The sequence below is a fragment of the Danio rerio genome, chromosome 21 (genome assembly GCF_049306965.1).
Source record: "Danio rerio strain Tuebingen ecotype United States chromosome 21, GRCz12tu, whole genome shotgun sequence".
In the NCBI taxonomy this organism is placed as follows: Eukaryota; Metazoa; Chordata; class Actinopteri; order Cypriniformes; family Danionidae; genus Danio; species Danio rerio.
In genome coordinates this window covers 9,779,664-9,794,543 of record NC_133196.1, presented here as the reverse complement: position 1 = coordinate 9,794,543, position 14,880 = coordinate 9,779,664, and the positions used below count along the sequence as shown (strand labels likewise).

General features: G+C 36.2%; 1 protein-coding gene across 12 annotated transcripts in view; it reads right to left on the bottom strand.

The window, feature by feature from the left end:
- dennd1a (DENN/MADD domain containing 1A) overlaps positions 1-11,367 on the bottom strand; it is a 46,270-nt gene extending 34,903 nt beyond the window's left edge. For all 12 annotated transcript variants that reach the window (XR_012397152.1, XR_012397156.1, XR_012397153.1 and 9 more), the window contains exons 1-2: positions 11,212-11,367; positions 7,372-7,436 (exon numbers count right to left, since the gene is read on the bottom strand). Coding sequence is in view for 4 of the 12 variants with exons in the window: in XM_005161496.5 (XP_005161553.1) it covers positions 7,372-7,436; positions 11,212-11,228 (82 nt within the window). In the remaining 8 variants the exon portion in view is untranslated. The remainder of the gene's footprint in view (positions 1-7,371; positions 7,437-11,211) is intronic.
- Between the last annotated feature and the right edge of the window lie 3,513 nt (positions 11,368-14,880).

The window sequence follows — 14,880 nt, the reverse complement described above, 5'->3', positions numbered from 1 at the left end:
TATAAAGCTTTAAATAATCTAGCTCCTGTTTATCTAACCAACCTTCTGTCTTTCTACAATCCAACTCGCTCTTTAAGATATCAAAACTCAGGGCTTCTGGTAGTACCTAGAATAGCAAAGTCGAGTAAAGGAGGTCGAGCCTTCTCATTTATGGCTCCTAAACTCTGAAACAGCCTTCCTGATAATGTCCGAGGCTCAGACACACTCTCCCAATTCAAAACTAGATTAAAGACTGTTTAGTAAAGCATACACTCAGACTAGAGCTGCACAATTAATCGTTAAAAGATCGCGATCTCGATTCGACCCCCTAGACCAGGGGTCAGCAACCCGCGGCTCTAGAGCCGCATGCTGCTCTTTAGCGCTGCCCTTGTGGCTCCCTGGAGCTTTTTCAAAAATGTTTGAAAATGGAAAAAGATGGGGGAGTTTAATATATTTTTTCAGTTTTAATATGATTTCTATAGGAGGACAAACATTTTTAACGTTTTCAAATGCTGTAAAAGTGTGTAGAATTAATATTTAATTTCAACATTTCTGTCAATGAAGATTTGCGTCATAACCTGCGACACACGTTTCTATCAGCAGGGCGGGATGCCAGGCAGGTGGCTGTTGTAAACAAACCGGAAGATAATAAAGCATGGAAAACCGTTCACAGATGGTGACTACATGGAGTCATTCAACATATTAGAACACCTATTTGCAGAATTCAAAAACAAAATCAAGATAATACAAAAAATTAAAGATACCTCTCTCCGCAAAGACAGTGAAGGAAAGGGCTATTAAAATGGCAGGTAACATCAACGATCAGCAAACCAAGGACATTAATTCAGTGCCAGCATACTAAATTGCCTGTGATTTGACCGATATTCAACGCGCTTTTATGCAGGTATGTGAACTCTGATGGGCCGCAAGAAGAAATGATCAAATTAATACCACTAAAAGACCAGAGGCTGTGCTGAAGTGTTTAAATGATAACGAAATAAACACCAACCACCTTATTTCAGTGGCTATTTAATCATGAAGGCTCATTATGTATTTATAGCCAACTTACTCATTTTTTTAGTAGGCTAATATAGCTAATATAGATACATACAGCATGTGTTTCCTTCATTATAAGGCTTATATAAGGCTTTACATTTTTTGCGGCTCCAGACATATTTGTTTTTTGTTTTTTTTGGTCAAATATGGCTCTTTCAACATGTTGGGTTGCCGACCCCTGCCCTAGACGATCTTAATCCAGCATTTCTACTATTCTGCCAATCATATTTTCAAGTTCAGGAGAGAAGCAAAGGCGGCTGCACGAGTCTTTTCATTGTTTCACACACGTTGCTCAGTGACATGGACACCTCCAAATGGTGTTGAATGAGTCACATACTGTATTTATAAGGTATAATTCACCTAAAATGCCATTTTTATCTTCATATAATGATGTTTTTGTGGCCGGGATATCACACGTGACGTGAGCTGTTATCACAGAGAGGCCGCGCGATCAAATCGCATTTTAGAGTTATGATTACCACAAGCATTTGATATGTTTTTTCTTTCATAGCGAACCCACAGTTGTGCATGAAAATAAATGTTTACAATGTCAGTATAACTACTCTAGCTTATATATTGTTGAATATAATCTGATAATGGCAAATGTCTGATTTTACCAGTGAATAAATTTGTCTAATATGACAGATAGCAAGCATATATCTTAAACACAATAATTCAAAATCAGAATTATTATAAGTAAAATAGAATTATTCATAGAAACCAGTAGACCTACACATAATATGATTATTGATGTTGTGCATATGTTTGTTTTTACCATACCTTTATTTTACATCTACGGAATCGTGAGAAAATCGTGATTTTATTTTAAGCAAAAAAATGGCGCTCCTCATTTTAGCCAGAATCGTGCAGCTCTAACTCAGACCATCACTTAGCGGTATGATCCATGAATGTGCTCCACACAGGTTTTTGCATCTCGTTTATATACACTATGAACAGCAGCTATGCTAATTATTCTCTATTTCCACCTGGGGATACTCATCCCGAGGCCCTCAGACTACGAAGCGCCACTGATCGATCCAAGACCAGCGATGAGATGATCCCAAGGTTTCCATATCCTGGACCGGGCTGTTTCATGATTCATGCGACGCTCCAGGGACAGACGAGTATTCGCTGAGGTCCAGCTCCAGCCTCCGGCGTCTTGACTGCAGCTCTGCACAAGACGTTTGGCCAGTGGAGAAATGGTCGTGCCCAACTGAGCCTGGTTTCTCTCTAAGTTTTTTAATTCTTTAGTTAGTTTTTTCCTCGCTGCTGTCGCCACTGGCTTGCATGGTTCGGGATCTGCGCATCGATGGATTGCTCTTCAGTGTTTGGACTCTCAGAAGTGATTATTGAACCATACTGAACTAGGGTCCGTTCTTCGTACCTCGCTTAAATGATCTAAGATGATTTGGCAGATCCTGGATCTGTTTATCTTGATAACTGATCTCTGGCTAATTTGGTTCTTCAAACAAGTTCGCGAATCAGATTAAAATGTCTGGATGAACTGATCTGAGATTGCTGCGTGTGTTGTAAAGGACAGATCTAACGATCCCCAAAATCATGATCAGCAATGCAACGATTGGCTGACGGCACATCAGCGTAATGACATCATCTGATTTATATTCAATTATTCATGTGAGCAAAATGACATAAAATAGCAGTAAACGACATCATACAATGCCAAATTAATCAACATCCCCCAACCCTAATTAACAACATATAAAACAGTTAAATGAATGAGGAGGCATGTGGAGATAACACAAAATCTAAGGCCGTACTCACACTAAGTACAGTTGCCTCGAACCGGGCCAAAGCAAGCTTGTCCCCCCTCCCATCTCCCCCGACGGCCCGCACTCACACCACAAATGGGCCTCGGCATGCTTACGTCATCGCTGCTGTGCTGTTCAACGTTTCAGTCGTTTGTTATGCAGTGACATGCAGTCAAATATTTCGCCAAACAGTCCTTAGGGATGGGGTGACACACAGTCAGATATTTCGCCGAACAGATCCGCCACTTTTGGCGCTCAAAAACCATCATAATGCTCTCGTGCTGGAGGAATGAGGAGGTCTGCTGAAGCCGCGCAGCTGTCGTGCTGTGAGTTCTCGTCTTTAATAAACTACGGCAGTTTGCGTTCACTGAACAGCAAGAATGACTAATAAATCCATATGAAACGGCCCCTTAAAAGTCACGTCTCGCTTTCAGTTTCGGGCTTTGGCACATTTTGCACTCACACGCAAGCGTACCGCGCCAAAGCCCAAGTGAACCGCGCTCAGGCACACCTCTTCCAACCGGGCCAGGGCCGGCCAAGTGAACCGAGCTTGAGCCCGATTCAGCGCACTCACTTCTCAAACGATCCGGGAAACGGGCCTGGGCACGGTACGGATGGCATAGTGTGAGTAGGCCCTAAATCAAGTCATTTTAGCATGTTAAAGTCAAATTTATGCATTTAATATATATTTGCCCAACAACAAAATTGTGGCTAGTGAAAATGGCAAGTGGCTAGTAATGTAGAAAATCTACTAGCCACAGTGGCTGCTGATCAAAAAAGTTAATGTCAAGCTCTGGCAACAATGATGAACTGTATACAATAAACCCAAAAACACAGACATTATATAACAATAAATGATCGGTTTTGATTACATGAGATACTTTTTTTAATAAATGCATCTCTGAAAATAGCACATTTCAAACCAACTGAATTAAAGTTGTGAGAGATGAGTTCAAAAATCAGTATATCCACTGTCTGTTTCATTCAGTGAGAGTTCAGATATAAACACACACCCTCAGGCTAATCTGAAAGGTTTCCTCAGCTTTCAGTGGGATTTGAGAGTGTGTGGATGTGTGAACGCCAAGGGAAGGTCTGTCTCAAGAGAACAGACCCAAGATGCTTTGCTCATGCTGCCTTCATCAAACCATACGGTCGCTAAGCAACCGTCGTCTAGGGGTTTCAATGGGGGAGACACTTTAAACAGCTCGAGTGCAGACTATTGTTCACTACTGTTCAAAAGTTTGGGGTCAGCAAGATTGTTTTTTTTATACTTTTATTGAGCAAGTAAGCATTAAATTTGATTAAAGCTGGCATTTATAATGCCACACACACATTTTTGTTTCAATAAAGGCTGTACTTTTGAAACTATATTTAGAAATAAATCGCCCCCAAAGACATCAAGACTTCAGCACTGTTTTTTATAAACAATATTTAAAAAATATATATATATTTTGTATTTATATTTGTATATTTTATTCATTCATTCATTCATTTTCATTCGGCTTAGACAATATGCACAGGGACATGCAAACTCCACACAGAAACTGACACAGCCGGGGCTTGAACCAGCGACCTTCTTGCTGTAAGGCAATTGTACTACCCACTGCGCCACCGTGCTGCCTGTATATTTTATATTTTTATTAAAAGTGGGCATAGATTTATTTATTTTTTAATCTAGTAACTATCTAGTAAAATATTATGTCACCTTGATCATAGCAAAGGTAAATGAAATCAGCTATTAAAACTTAATAATTCAAACTATTAAGTTTGGAAATGTTTATTTTTTACTCTCCATTATGAACAAAAATTGTGAAGAAAAAATAAAAGAATTCAGATTGAAGACTGTATTCAACTGTATGTCTCAAACAAAACTCTTGAACTGGTATTGACGTTTAACTCATTAACTGCACATTTAGTTCATCATAACATCGTTACAGCCGTGCCCCTCATAAAAATCTGTTCTGGTGGACTGATAATACATTTGCATTGAATCACTGAACAAGCCTTTCATAAACCAGGAAGTGACACAAGTTACAGATTTAGTTCACTTAAATTATTGTCTCAAACTTAAAAAGGAAGACAATTTTAAGTGAACTACAGTGAATCATTGCATTATGAGGAAGCACAGTTGAAGTCAGAATTATTATACCTTTTGAATTGTGTAAAAAATCTGGGTGTTATCTTTGATGATGGCTTGAGGTTTGATAAACAGATTAACGCAGTGATCAAATCCTGCTTTTTTCAACTTCGAATTTTAAAAACAGTCAAACCTATTTTATCTAGAAAAAATTCTGAAAAAATAATTCATGTTTTTATTACTTCTAGATTGGACTACTGTAATTCGCTATATTTTGGGATCAGTCAGACAACTCTATCCTGCCTACAGTAAGTTCAAAATGCGGCTGCAAGGTTTTTAACCGGTACCAAAAAATATGACCACATTACACCAGTTTTGCGCTTTTTGCACTGGTTGCCTGTGCACTATCGTGTCACTTCTTCTCCTGGTTTTTAAATCTCTAAATGGCATAGCTCCTTTCTACCTGTCAGACCTGTTGACTGAGCATCAGCCTGGTCGGTCTCTTCGGTCATCTAACCAGAGACTATTATACATCCCAAAGTCGAGGCTTAAATGCAGGGGTGACCGGGCTTTCGCAGTAGCTGGTCCTACCTTGTGGAATGTTCTGCCCCTCTGCATTAGGTCTATATCATCTCTGTCTGTTTTTAAATCTAGGTTGAAAACTGACCTTTTTGATTTGGCATTTTATCAGTGAGAATTGTTTGTTTGTTTTTAGCTTTAATAACTATTAGTGAGAATTGTTTGTTTTAGCTATAATTTCATACTTGTTCTTTGTGATTTGTATTGTTCAGCACATTGGTCAACCTTTGGTTGTGTATAATAGTGCTATATAAATAAAATTGACATTGATATTGAATTATTAGCCTCTATATATTTTTTCTCCAATTTCTGCTTAAAGGAAAGAATATTTTTTTTTAAACATTTCTAAACATAATAGTTTTAATAACTCAATTATAATAACTGATTTAGTTTTTCTATGCCATTATGACAGTAAATAATATTTTACTAGATATTTTCAGCTTAAAGCTTAAAGTGACATTTAAAGACTTAACTAAGTTAATTAGGCAGGTTAGAGTAAGTAGAGAAGTCATTGTATAACAGTGATTTGTTCTGTAGACAATCAAAAAATAATTGCTAAAGGGGGCTAATAATATTGACCTTAATGTTTTTTTAAAAATTAAAAACTGCTTTTATTTTAGCCGAAATAAAAAAAACAAATAAGACTTTCTCCAGAAGAAAAAAATGTTATAGGAAATTCTGTAAAAAAATGTCTTCCTCTGATAAACATCATTTGGAAAATATTCACAGGAGGACTAATCATTTTGACTTCAACTGTTTGTGTGGGCCTCAAAATTAGGGCTGTGCAATTAATCGAAAATCCGATTTCGATTTCGATTTTGGCTTTCAATGATTATGAAAAACCATTAATCGAGATAAACGATTATTCTATCACGTACCCTTTCTAGTTGTACATGTGTGAAAACTCTTTGCCTCTGCAAAACTCAGTTCCACGTGAAAATGACTAAAAGCATGTGCTGTAATGTAACTTTTGCAGCACGGGATGCGCATCATTCATATTTTTAAAAGCGCAAAAGAGCACGTGCTGTTGTGTGTGTGCGCGCCGTGCTTAGCCTCGGACAGGTAGCGTGTGTGTGTGTGTTTGCGTGCGCGCCGCGCCGCGCTTAGCCTCAGACAGCAGAGCACACACACATCTTAATGTGAGCGCTTTAAGGGTCAAATACATGCACATTTGTGTCAGAGCGCAGTGTTTAGTGATTATTCATATTAACCCTCATTTGTGTAATAAACAAACAAGTTGAGAATCAAAAGACACGAGAAAGAGAAACCATATCATAGCCGCACTATTCTTAAAGAGACAGCGTGCGGTATTCCTGCTGCTGCCGACTGTTTTTATTATTAATTAATAATAAAATTAAAAATACAGTGAAGATGCTTAAAAAACAGTTTAAACATAACAGATTTAATAACTTATTTCTAATAACTGATTTATTTTATCTTATCTATGATGACAGCACATTATTTTTACTAGATGTTTTTCAAGATATTCAGCTTACAGTGACATTCAAAGGCTTAACTAGCGTAAATAGACAAGTCATTGTATAACAGTAGTTTCTTCTGCAGACAATCAAACATATATATTGCTTAAAGGGGCTAATAATATCGAGCTATTAAAATAGATTTCAAAATATTCAAACCTGCTTTTATTCCAGCAGAAACAAAACAAATAAGCCTTTCTCCAGAAGAAAAAAAATATTATAGGAAATACTGTAAAGAAATCCCTCTGTTAAACAAAATTTGGGAAATATTTATATATAAAAATAAATTTACTGGAGGACGAATATTTTTGACTTCAACTGATAATCGTTTTGAATAATCGTGATTACAATTATGACAATAATCGTGATTATGAATTTTCCCATAATCGAGCAGCCCTACGCATGATTATTATATTTGTGAAAACAGACTCACCAGAGCCAGCCGTCCCAGAATGCACCACCTCCATGTACACCTCAAAGGCTGACCCAGGGCTCTCCCTAAAACGTAAATAAAACAAGGTGAAAGGTCAGATACAGAAACAATCTAAAGAATGTGTAAGAATTTTGAGTCTTTTTTTTTTTTTTTTTTATTGCCATATAAGCAACTTTTGGCTATTTCATAACAAGATCAATATACATAAAACATTAACTCAATCAGAGATGATACACAATCAAATACATAAATAGAAATGAATAAATGAGCAATTCCAGCATTATGGATGTGACAATTGCAGTAAAAACTCAAAACATAAATACACCGAGAAAGTATATGTTCACATTATATTAAAACTCCTTTTTTAATTTTCAAAAAGAACGGACCACAGAGTTCTGGGATCAGAGAAATATCAGTCTGTAAAACATGTTTTGTACTTTAAATGAGAAAAATAAACATGCGTTATGGATGTGACCGAAAAACCATGCAAGTTTGCAGTATAAAACACGCTTTGTAGAAATTCTGTGAATTAAACTGCACAACCTAAAAAAATAATGCTAATTTAAAGGATTAGAGTTGCCTCTCTATATAACAAACAAGATTGATTTGATTTTATTTAATATTTTGGCATTTATGAGGGAAACGCTTCATTATGGATGTGACATCTCTGCATTATGGATGTGACGGATGTGAAATTGCCACTCCCGTGAGTTTGTGACTTTGGTAAATCAAACACAATTGTTTAAAAACATTGACAAGAGACAGTTTTGAGTATTTCTAAAGTACTGTAAAATATCGGCTTACACAAAAAACCTAGAAACGATTTCGGTATTTTAATGAAAACTGATTTTTCTTCGTGGCAAGGTTGACTTTGCATGGAATTGCTCCAATACAATTCACAAAAACTCTATATTAAAAATTAAATATAATGATTCAATTTAATGTTTGATAAATAACTTACAATTCTGCCTGGGGATAACTTTAAAAAAAAAAACATCCATAAAGGGTATTCGTTATAAAAAGACCTTTTATTTAATGGTGTGACATTGATTTTGAGAATTTACAGACTTGATATTCAGCACTTTGAGATGTAAACAGCACAAACTGCTTTTAATTACTATTTGGCAAAAACATCTTACAGCTGGAAAATATTTTAGTTTTTTTTTTTATCAAAATATATTTTACATAAATAAACATATAACATATGCATCTGATAGAATATGCATTTCTATTTGATTTTATTCACTAAAACCAATGCTATTTATGCTTTTTTAATCAAAAGTAAAAATGTTTTATTTAAAAAAAAAACGAACCAAATCTTTCATAATTTTAAGATACAATATTTATCACTTATTTTATTTTCTAATCCCTTGTAGGTGGAACAGTGGTAAATGTGAGCGATCAGATCAAATCAAATGACGAAAAGAAGAAAGAAAAAAAGATGTAATATAAGCCTACCAAAGGACAAAAAGTTGCTTTTGCCATTTTGCTTGTGTTCAGATTTGAGGTCAATGCTAAAGTGAATAAGGTCACATTTCCCACATTACTGACAGTATACTCATCTACTGCAGAAAAAAAAAATATCCTATCTGTTTACAGAAACCACAAAATAAGCCCGTCAGCTAGACAGAAATGTAAAAATAAAACTGACTAACAACATTTGCATGGTTTCTCTGACCTTAGCAGTATTGCATGAACTTTTTTTTTATTGCTTGAAATTAAAATTTGCTCAAAATATGGATTAAATAAGACACACAAATATATGAAGACCTAATTTCTCAACATTGTCAATGAATTCAATAAAAAATTGTTTAAAAATTCCAGAGTTTATCAAATATCACCATTAATGAACAGACAGATCAACAACAAACTTAAACAGAATGAATGTCTGTCTGACTTTGTTCTGTCCTTCAGGCTGTTTCCAAAACAGTGAGGTAAAGTTGGTTTTATATCCGCACATTCGTTCAGTGACAACTTGTGACATGCTCCCTATATTGTTTACCGTGGTACTTTGAATATTCGGTCTGAAATCACATGCAAGCATGACTTGAAAACAACATTAGCACTATTTGTTTGACTTTGTACAGCAATGCTGTTCTTAATCCAGGGTTCATACACATTTTTACTACTAAAAATCCAAGACTTTTCCAGGACTTTAAGTCAATTTTCATGACCTAATGTTTCATGTAATGTCTACATATACGTGGTAATTCATAAGAAACATTTAAATGTATTACAGCATATCATAAAACACGCAATAATTTAAAGTTTTTTTTATATCTATGTAAAAAGGTGATGCTTACACAGCACTACTAATGTGAGAGCATGTTTTTGGCAATATACAGACCTTTTTCAAACAAATTTTAATAATCTTAATAGTAATAGTTAATCTTAATAGTTTGTTAAACTATTATGTAAACTACTTCTATTACAAAGCCTCGATCACGCTGCACTTTTCGCTCCACAGACTTCCATTCATAGGCATGCGAATGCGGCAGACCAGAAACGCAAGCACGAGCGACACGTTTCACATTTCACTGCATTCGAAAGTTTAAGCTTAGTGATTCTTATCAGCGAAATCACATCAGGTGACTGCGTAAGACCAATAGAAGATAATTCAAAAATAAGAAATGTAAAATATGGAGCAATCTCTAACTTTACCAATGTTGAATAATATTGTTTAACCCTGCCCTTTTTCGCAGTGCCATACGACACAATTTTGCAAGCACAAGCTTTAGTGTGACCGCAGCGTAACTCACTTTGAACAAAAATGTCTGCTGAATTGCTAAATTTAAATGTAATTTCCATGACTTTTCCAAAACCTTGTTGGTTTTTCCAAAACATTTCCAAGCCTTGAAAATGCCATGTCAAAATGTCATGACTTTTCCATGTTTTCCATGACCTGATAAACCCTGTTAGTCATTTGCTGCTAATATGATTTCACTATTTAGAAGTTCTGAAATTATATTAATAGGGAGAAAGTATGAATGTGTAAGTACAAGACCAACTTTGCCAACAAAAGTGTTATCTGGATAGATGTAAAGTTGCCTTTATATTCACATATTCATTCAATGTCAACTTGTGACACGCTCCCTATAGTGTTTACCATGACACTTTAAATATTCGGTCTTAAATTACATGTAAACATGACTTCAAAACAACATTAGCACTATTTATTTGACTATAAACAATGGTGTACTTTGATAGTCATAGGCTGCCATAATGTTTGGACTATTTGCAAATTGCACAGAATGCTTTCCTGAAATAATATTATTAAGGAGAAAGTCTGAAATGTGTGAATATAAAACCTACTTTACCTCAATGATATCTGGGTCTGATTTTAACCCTTGAAAAACACAGTGACCAGCAAGGCACTGACTGGCCCAATTTCATTTCTTATTCATAAACTGCATTGAATTACTTAAGCAGGCAAGTGTCACTGAGCTGGAAACGTAATTAGACCCCAAAACCTTCCTATAAATCCATTCTTACACTTCATTTGACAGTGTTATGCGTTTGATTGACCATACATCAAGATTATCGCTTAGTAACATACAAAATATGCATATATTCAATCATATAGGGCATGTAAACAATCTCCAGTCTCATTGTCTTAATGTGTCTCCGCCTATAACACAGCGATAAATATTAAAAATACACACACCCCCGGCTACTGAACATATGAAAACATAATTAACAGCAACGTTAATTATCCAAATAACAACATAAACGCCCAAACCCCAAAAGCACAGTCTCCCTCTGTCGCAACAAGTCTAAACAGGCCTTTTGGAGAGGCATTTATAACAACGCCGAGAAAGGGGGAGAGATAGTGACGCTTACTTGATACGAGAGCCCATTTTATTCTTTATTTAAATCCAATCCTCTCCTCTGAATAGCGTGAGAATAACCCGCTGTCGGAGTTATATTTCCCCGTTATCCCCGTCACATACTGCTCAGGAACGCCATGGTCTCCACGCGCGGATCACGGTACTACTGTCTTGAGGAGTTATGGGAGTTGTAGTTTTCAGGGCGTGGCTGCGGTTAAAAGTCGATAAAGCGGTGAACTACATTTCCCACGCGGCGAAGAAGCAGTGGCGTACGAGTCGCCTGACATATAAGAGAGTGTAGTGTGCGGTGCCTGAACATTGCTAGAATGAATTGCAATAACAACTGTTACAGCTGTATGACAGATGGGCAGTGAGGATGTTTTTGTTGTTAGGAGTGCACTGACTGAATCGGAGTTTAAAACTATGGCGTACTTTATAAACGGAGAGAACGTTATCTGTGGCACTGTGGCAGAGGTGTGACTGAGGTCCGGGGACCCTCCGGGGGGCGTGGGGTGGGGGGTTAAATGTATTAAATAAAAAATATGATTAAAATAAAAACCAACATGAAAAAATAAACTAATGGTTTATTAAAATAATTATAATAGTTTGATTAACATGAACAAGTTAGATTAAAGCAAATAAAAAGTAAACAAATTAATAAATACAGTAGGGGAGAGCAGGGACGGAAGTAACATCGATTTTCTAGATGCTTTATACTTTTTTACGCAAAGCTTGCTGTTTTTGTGAGTCAGTAGAAGGGAAATCTACATTCAAACCTCCACCACTTTCTTTATTACTCATTTCCAACCCTAGACTGGGGAGGTTGTAATAGTGCCCTGACAACATTTGCTTTCCAGGCTATAACAGCACATTCAGCACGCAACCCTTGATGGAGCTGCCAAATATTACCTGATTTTAGGACTGTTACCCGCGGTTAGCTCTGAATTTCTGTTTTTAAGTGCAAAAGGTTAATTGTAGTGGTTCTTTTTTCCACATTACAAGTTGTGTTTCTCTTTTCATGCATCACAGGCAGGGGTGGATTTAGTGAATTGGGAGCCCTAAACAATTCCAGCCATGGGGCCGTAAAGTTCTGAAATGCACTTTTCTATTTTAATTTATTTTTAATTGGTTTATTTTGCAGTTTTATTTTTTCTTATATCATTCACTCAGTCCTTTTCTACATTTTGTCTTAATGCAAAATAATAATAATAATAATAAAAATAACAACATTTAAAGCATCTTGTAAAATGATTTATTTTCTTAAAATTAATTCACAACAAAAAAAAATCATATATAAAATATTTCGTTTTTAAAACTAAATCTTTACCTAATTTGTGTGCTGGACTTTTCCACGATTGAGGGTGGGGGATACATTTGCGCAGATGTAATAAACAAAGCATTTATTTTTTTAGACCCTCATCATATATATTTATAATGACAATAGTTCTCCCATGTATTATCATATTTATATATTATATTATTTATTATAGGGGCAGAACGGTGGCGTAGTGGGTAGCAAAATCGCCTCACAGCAAGAAGGTCGCTGGCTTGAGCCTCGGCTGAGAAAGTTGGTATTTCTGTAAGCTAAATTGTCCGTACACGAAATAAAAAAGTACCGAAATAAAAGTACGCAAACTGTCACTGGGGTGGTACCTTTTCAAAATGTACAAAGTGATACCTAAAAGATCTAAATTAATACCTCAAAGGTACATATTAGTGCCTAAATAGTACAAAAGTGTTCCTCTTAAAATTTGTAGGTACTAATATATACTTTTGAGGTATAAACATGGACCCTTTAAGTACAAATGTGTACCACCCCAGTGACAGCTTGCGTACCTTTATTTCTGAGAGTGTAGTTTATGTGTGTGAATAGGAGTGTATGCGTGTTTCCCAGTGATGGGTTGCAGCTGGAAGGGCGTCCCGCTGCATAAAACATGTGCTGGATAAGTTGACGGTTCATTTCACTGTGACGACCGCTAATTAATAAAGGGATTAAGCCGAAAAGAAAATGAATGAATGAATATTATTTCTTATTATTGAGAAATAGATACGAATTTTTGGCGTTCAGAACATGTTAATAAGAAATAAACTTCAGATCAATTTTATGGGACTGTTACGTGTTTAGGATGTTAAAGTGGGATGCTGTAACATTTAGGTGAGACAGGTGTAATGTGTGCGACAGATCAAGAATGAGGCAAGGATCAATTACTCTTGTTTAAGCTTTTTACTCAATAATTGAAACAATATGTAACAATAGTAAATGGGGGAAAAAAAGAAATAAACATTTATAATTATTATCTTTAAACAAAAACAACGAGTGTAAGCCAAATCAAAAAAATTAACAAAACAAAACAATCCTTAAATCTAATGTCTAAACTAGGCGTCAAAAAGAATCACAAATAAAAACCGAGATCTTCAGTGTATACGACACCCGAACTAAACTAATTAAACTACAAAACTCAAAATACACAGGTGGCAAAACACTCAAACTAATCTAACAAAAACATCAATCTAAACTAAAACAAACCGAATAAGTCCGTCAACGCTTAGTTTAGAATCACACAACAACAATCACATTATGTTACTTAAAGCCAACAAAGTTCAACAAGCAAACTCGAATTACATTTACACAGTAACTGAGATAATAAATCATCAAATGGACGAAGCATTGAACAAACAAATTGCGTGGAGCACAAAGGGTACGCCGAGGCAGAGCGCACCACACACACTAGTCTGTCAGGGCTTTAAATCCTTGCGGCTCGTCCTGGGATTGGTGAATCCGACAGAATGATAAACCATAAGAAACCAAGGGTTGAGCAAACGGAGAGGAGGGTGAAAAAAAAGACAAAAAGAAAACATAAATCATAACAGGGACTGTTATTGTATTTCTTCCTTTCACTGCTCATAGATGCAAAGATGCAAACTAAAATAATATTTATTAAATTCTATCCCACACATTAACCCTAACAAACATTTTTTTTCTGAATGTTAAAATTAAATGTTTGTTTGTTTGTTTGTTTGTTTGTTTGTTTGTCATCTATGCGTTAATTCATAACCTCACTAAACCATGCCTCACTTTGTCTCCTTAACCAATCACCTAAAAACTTAAAACTGTCTGGCTGCATCACCACCTGGTATGGAAATAGCACCAGCAGCAATCGCAAAGGCCTACATGTGCGAACTGCTGGACGCGTAGTAGAAGATGAGCTTCCCTCCCTCCAGGACATCTACACCAGGTGGTGCATGAGGAAAGCCAAGAGAATCATCAGCAACGCAGCCACCCAAGTCATAGACTTTTCTCTCTGCTACCCTCAGGTTCCGCTGCATCCGGTCACGCACTAGCCGACTGAAGGAAAGCTTCTTCCCTCAGACTATCAGGCTGATGAACACTTAGCAAACCTCAAACAGACTCTTTTATACCCCTCACTGCACACCATCAATATGTAGCATCCACCGCACTTTAACAAATCCATACTTAAAAACAATACTGCCTACAACTATGTGGATATCGATTCATTGTACATGTCACTGTCAATTTTACATTGTCCAGTTTATTTTGTTTTTTTTTGTTGTTGTTTTTTTTTTTTTGGGGGGGGGGGGGGGGTTGGGGGGTTGGAGTATGCAGTTGTATCTTGCACTGTCTGTATTTCGCACTGTCATTGTATTTGCACTGTCTGTATTT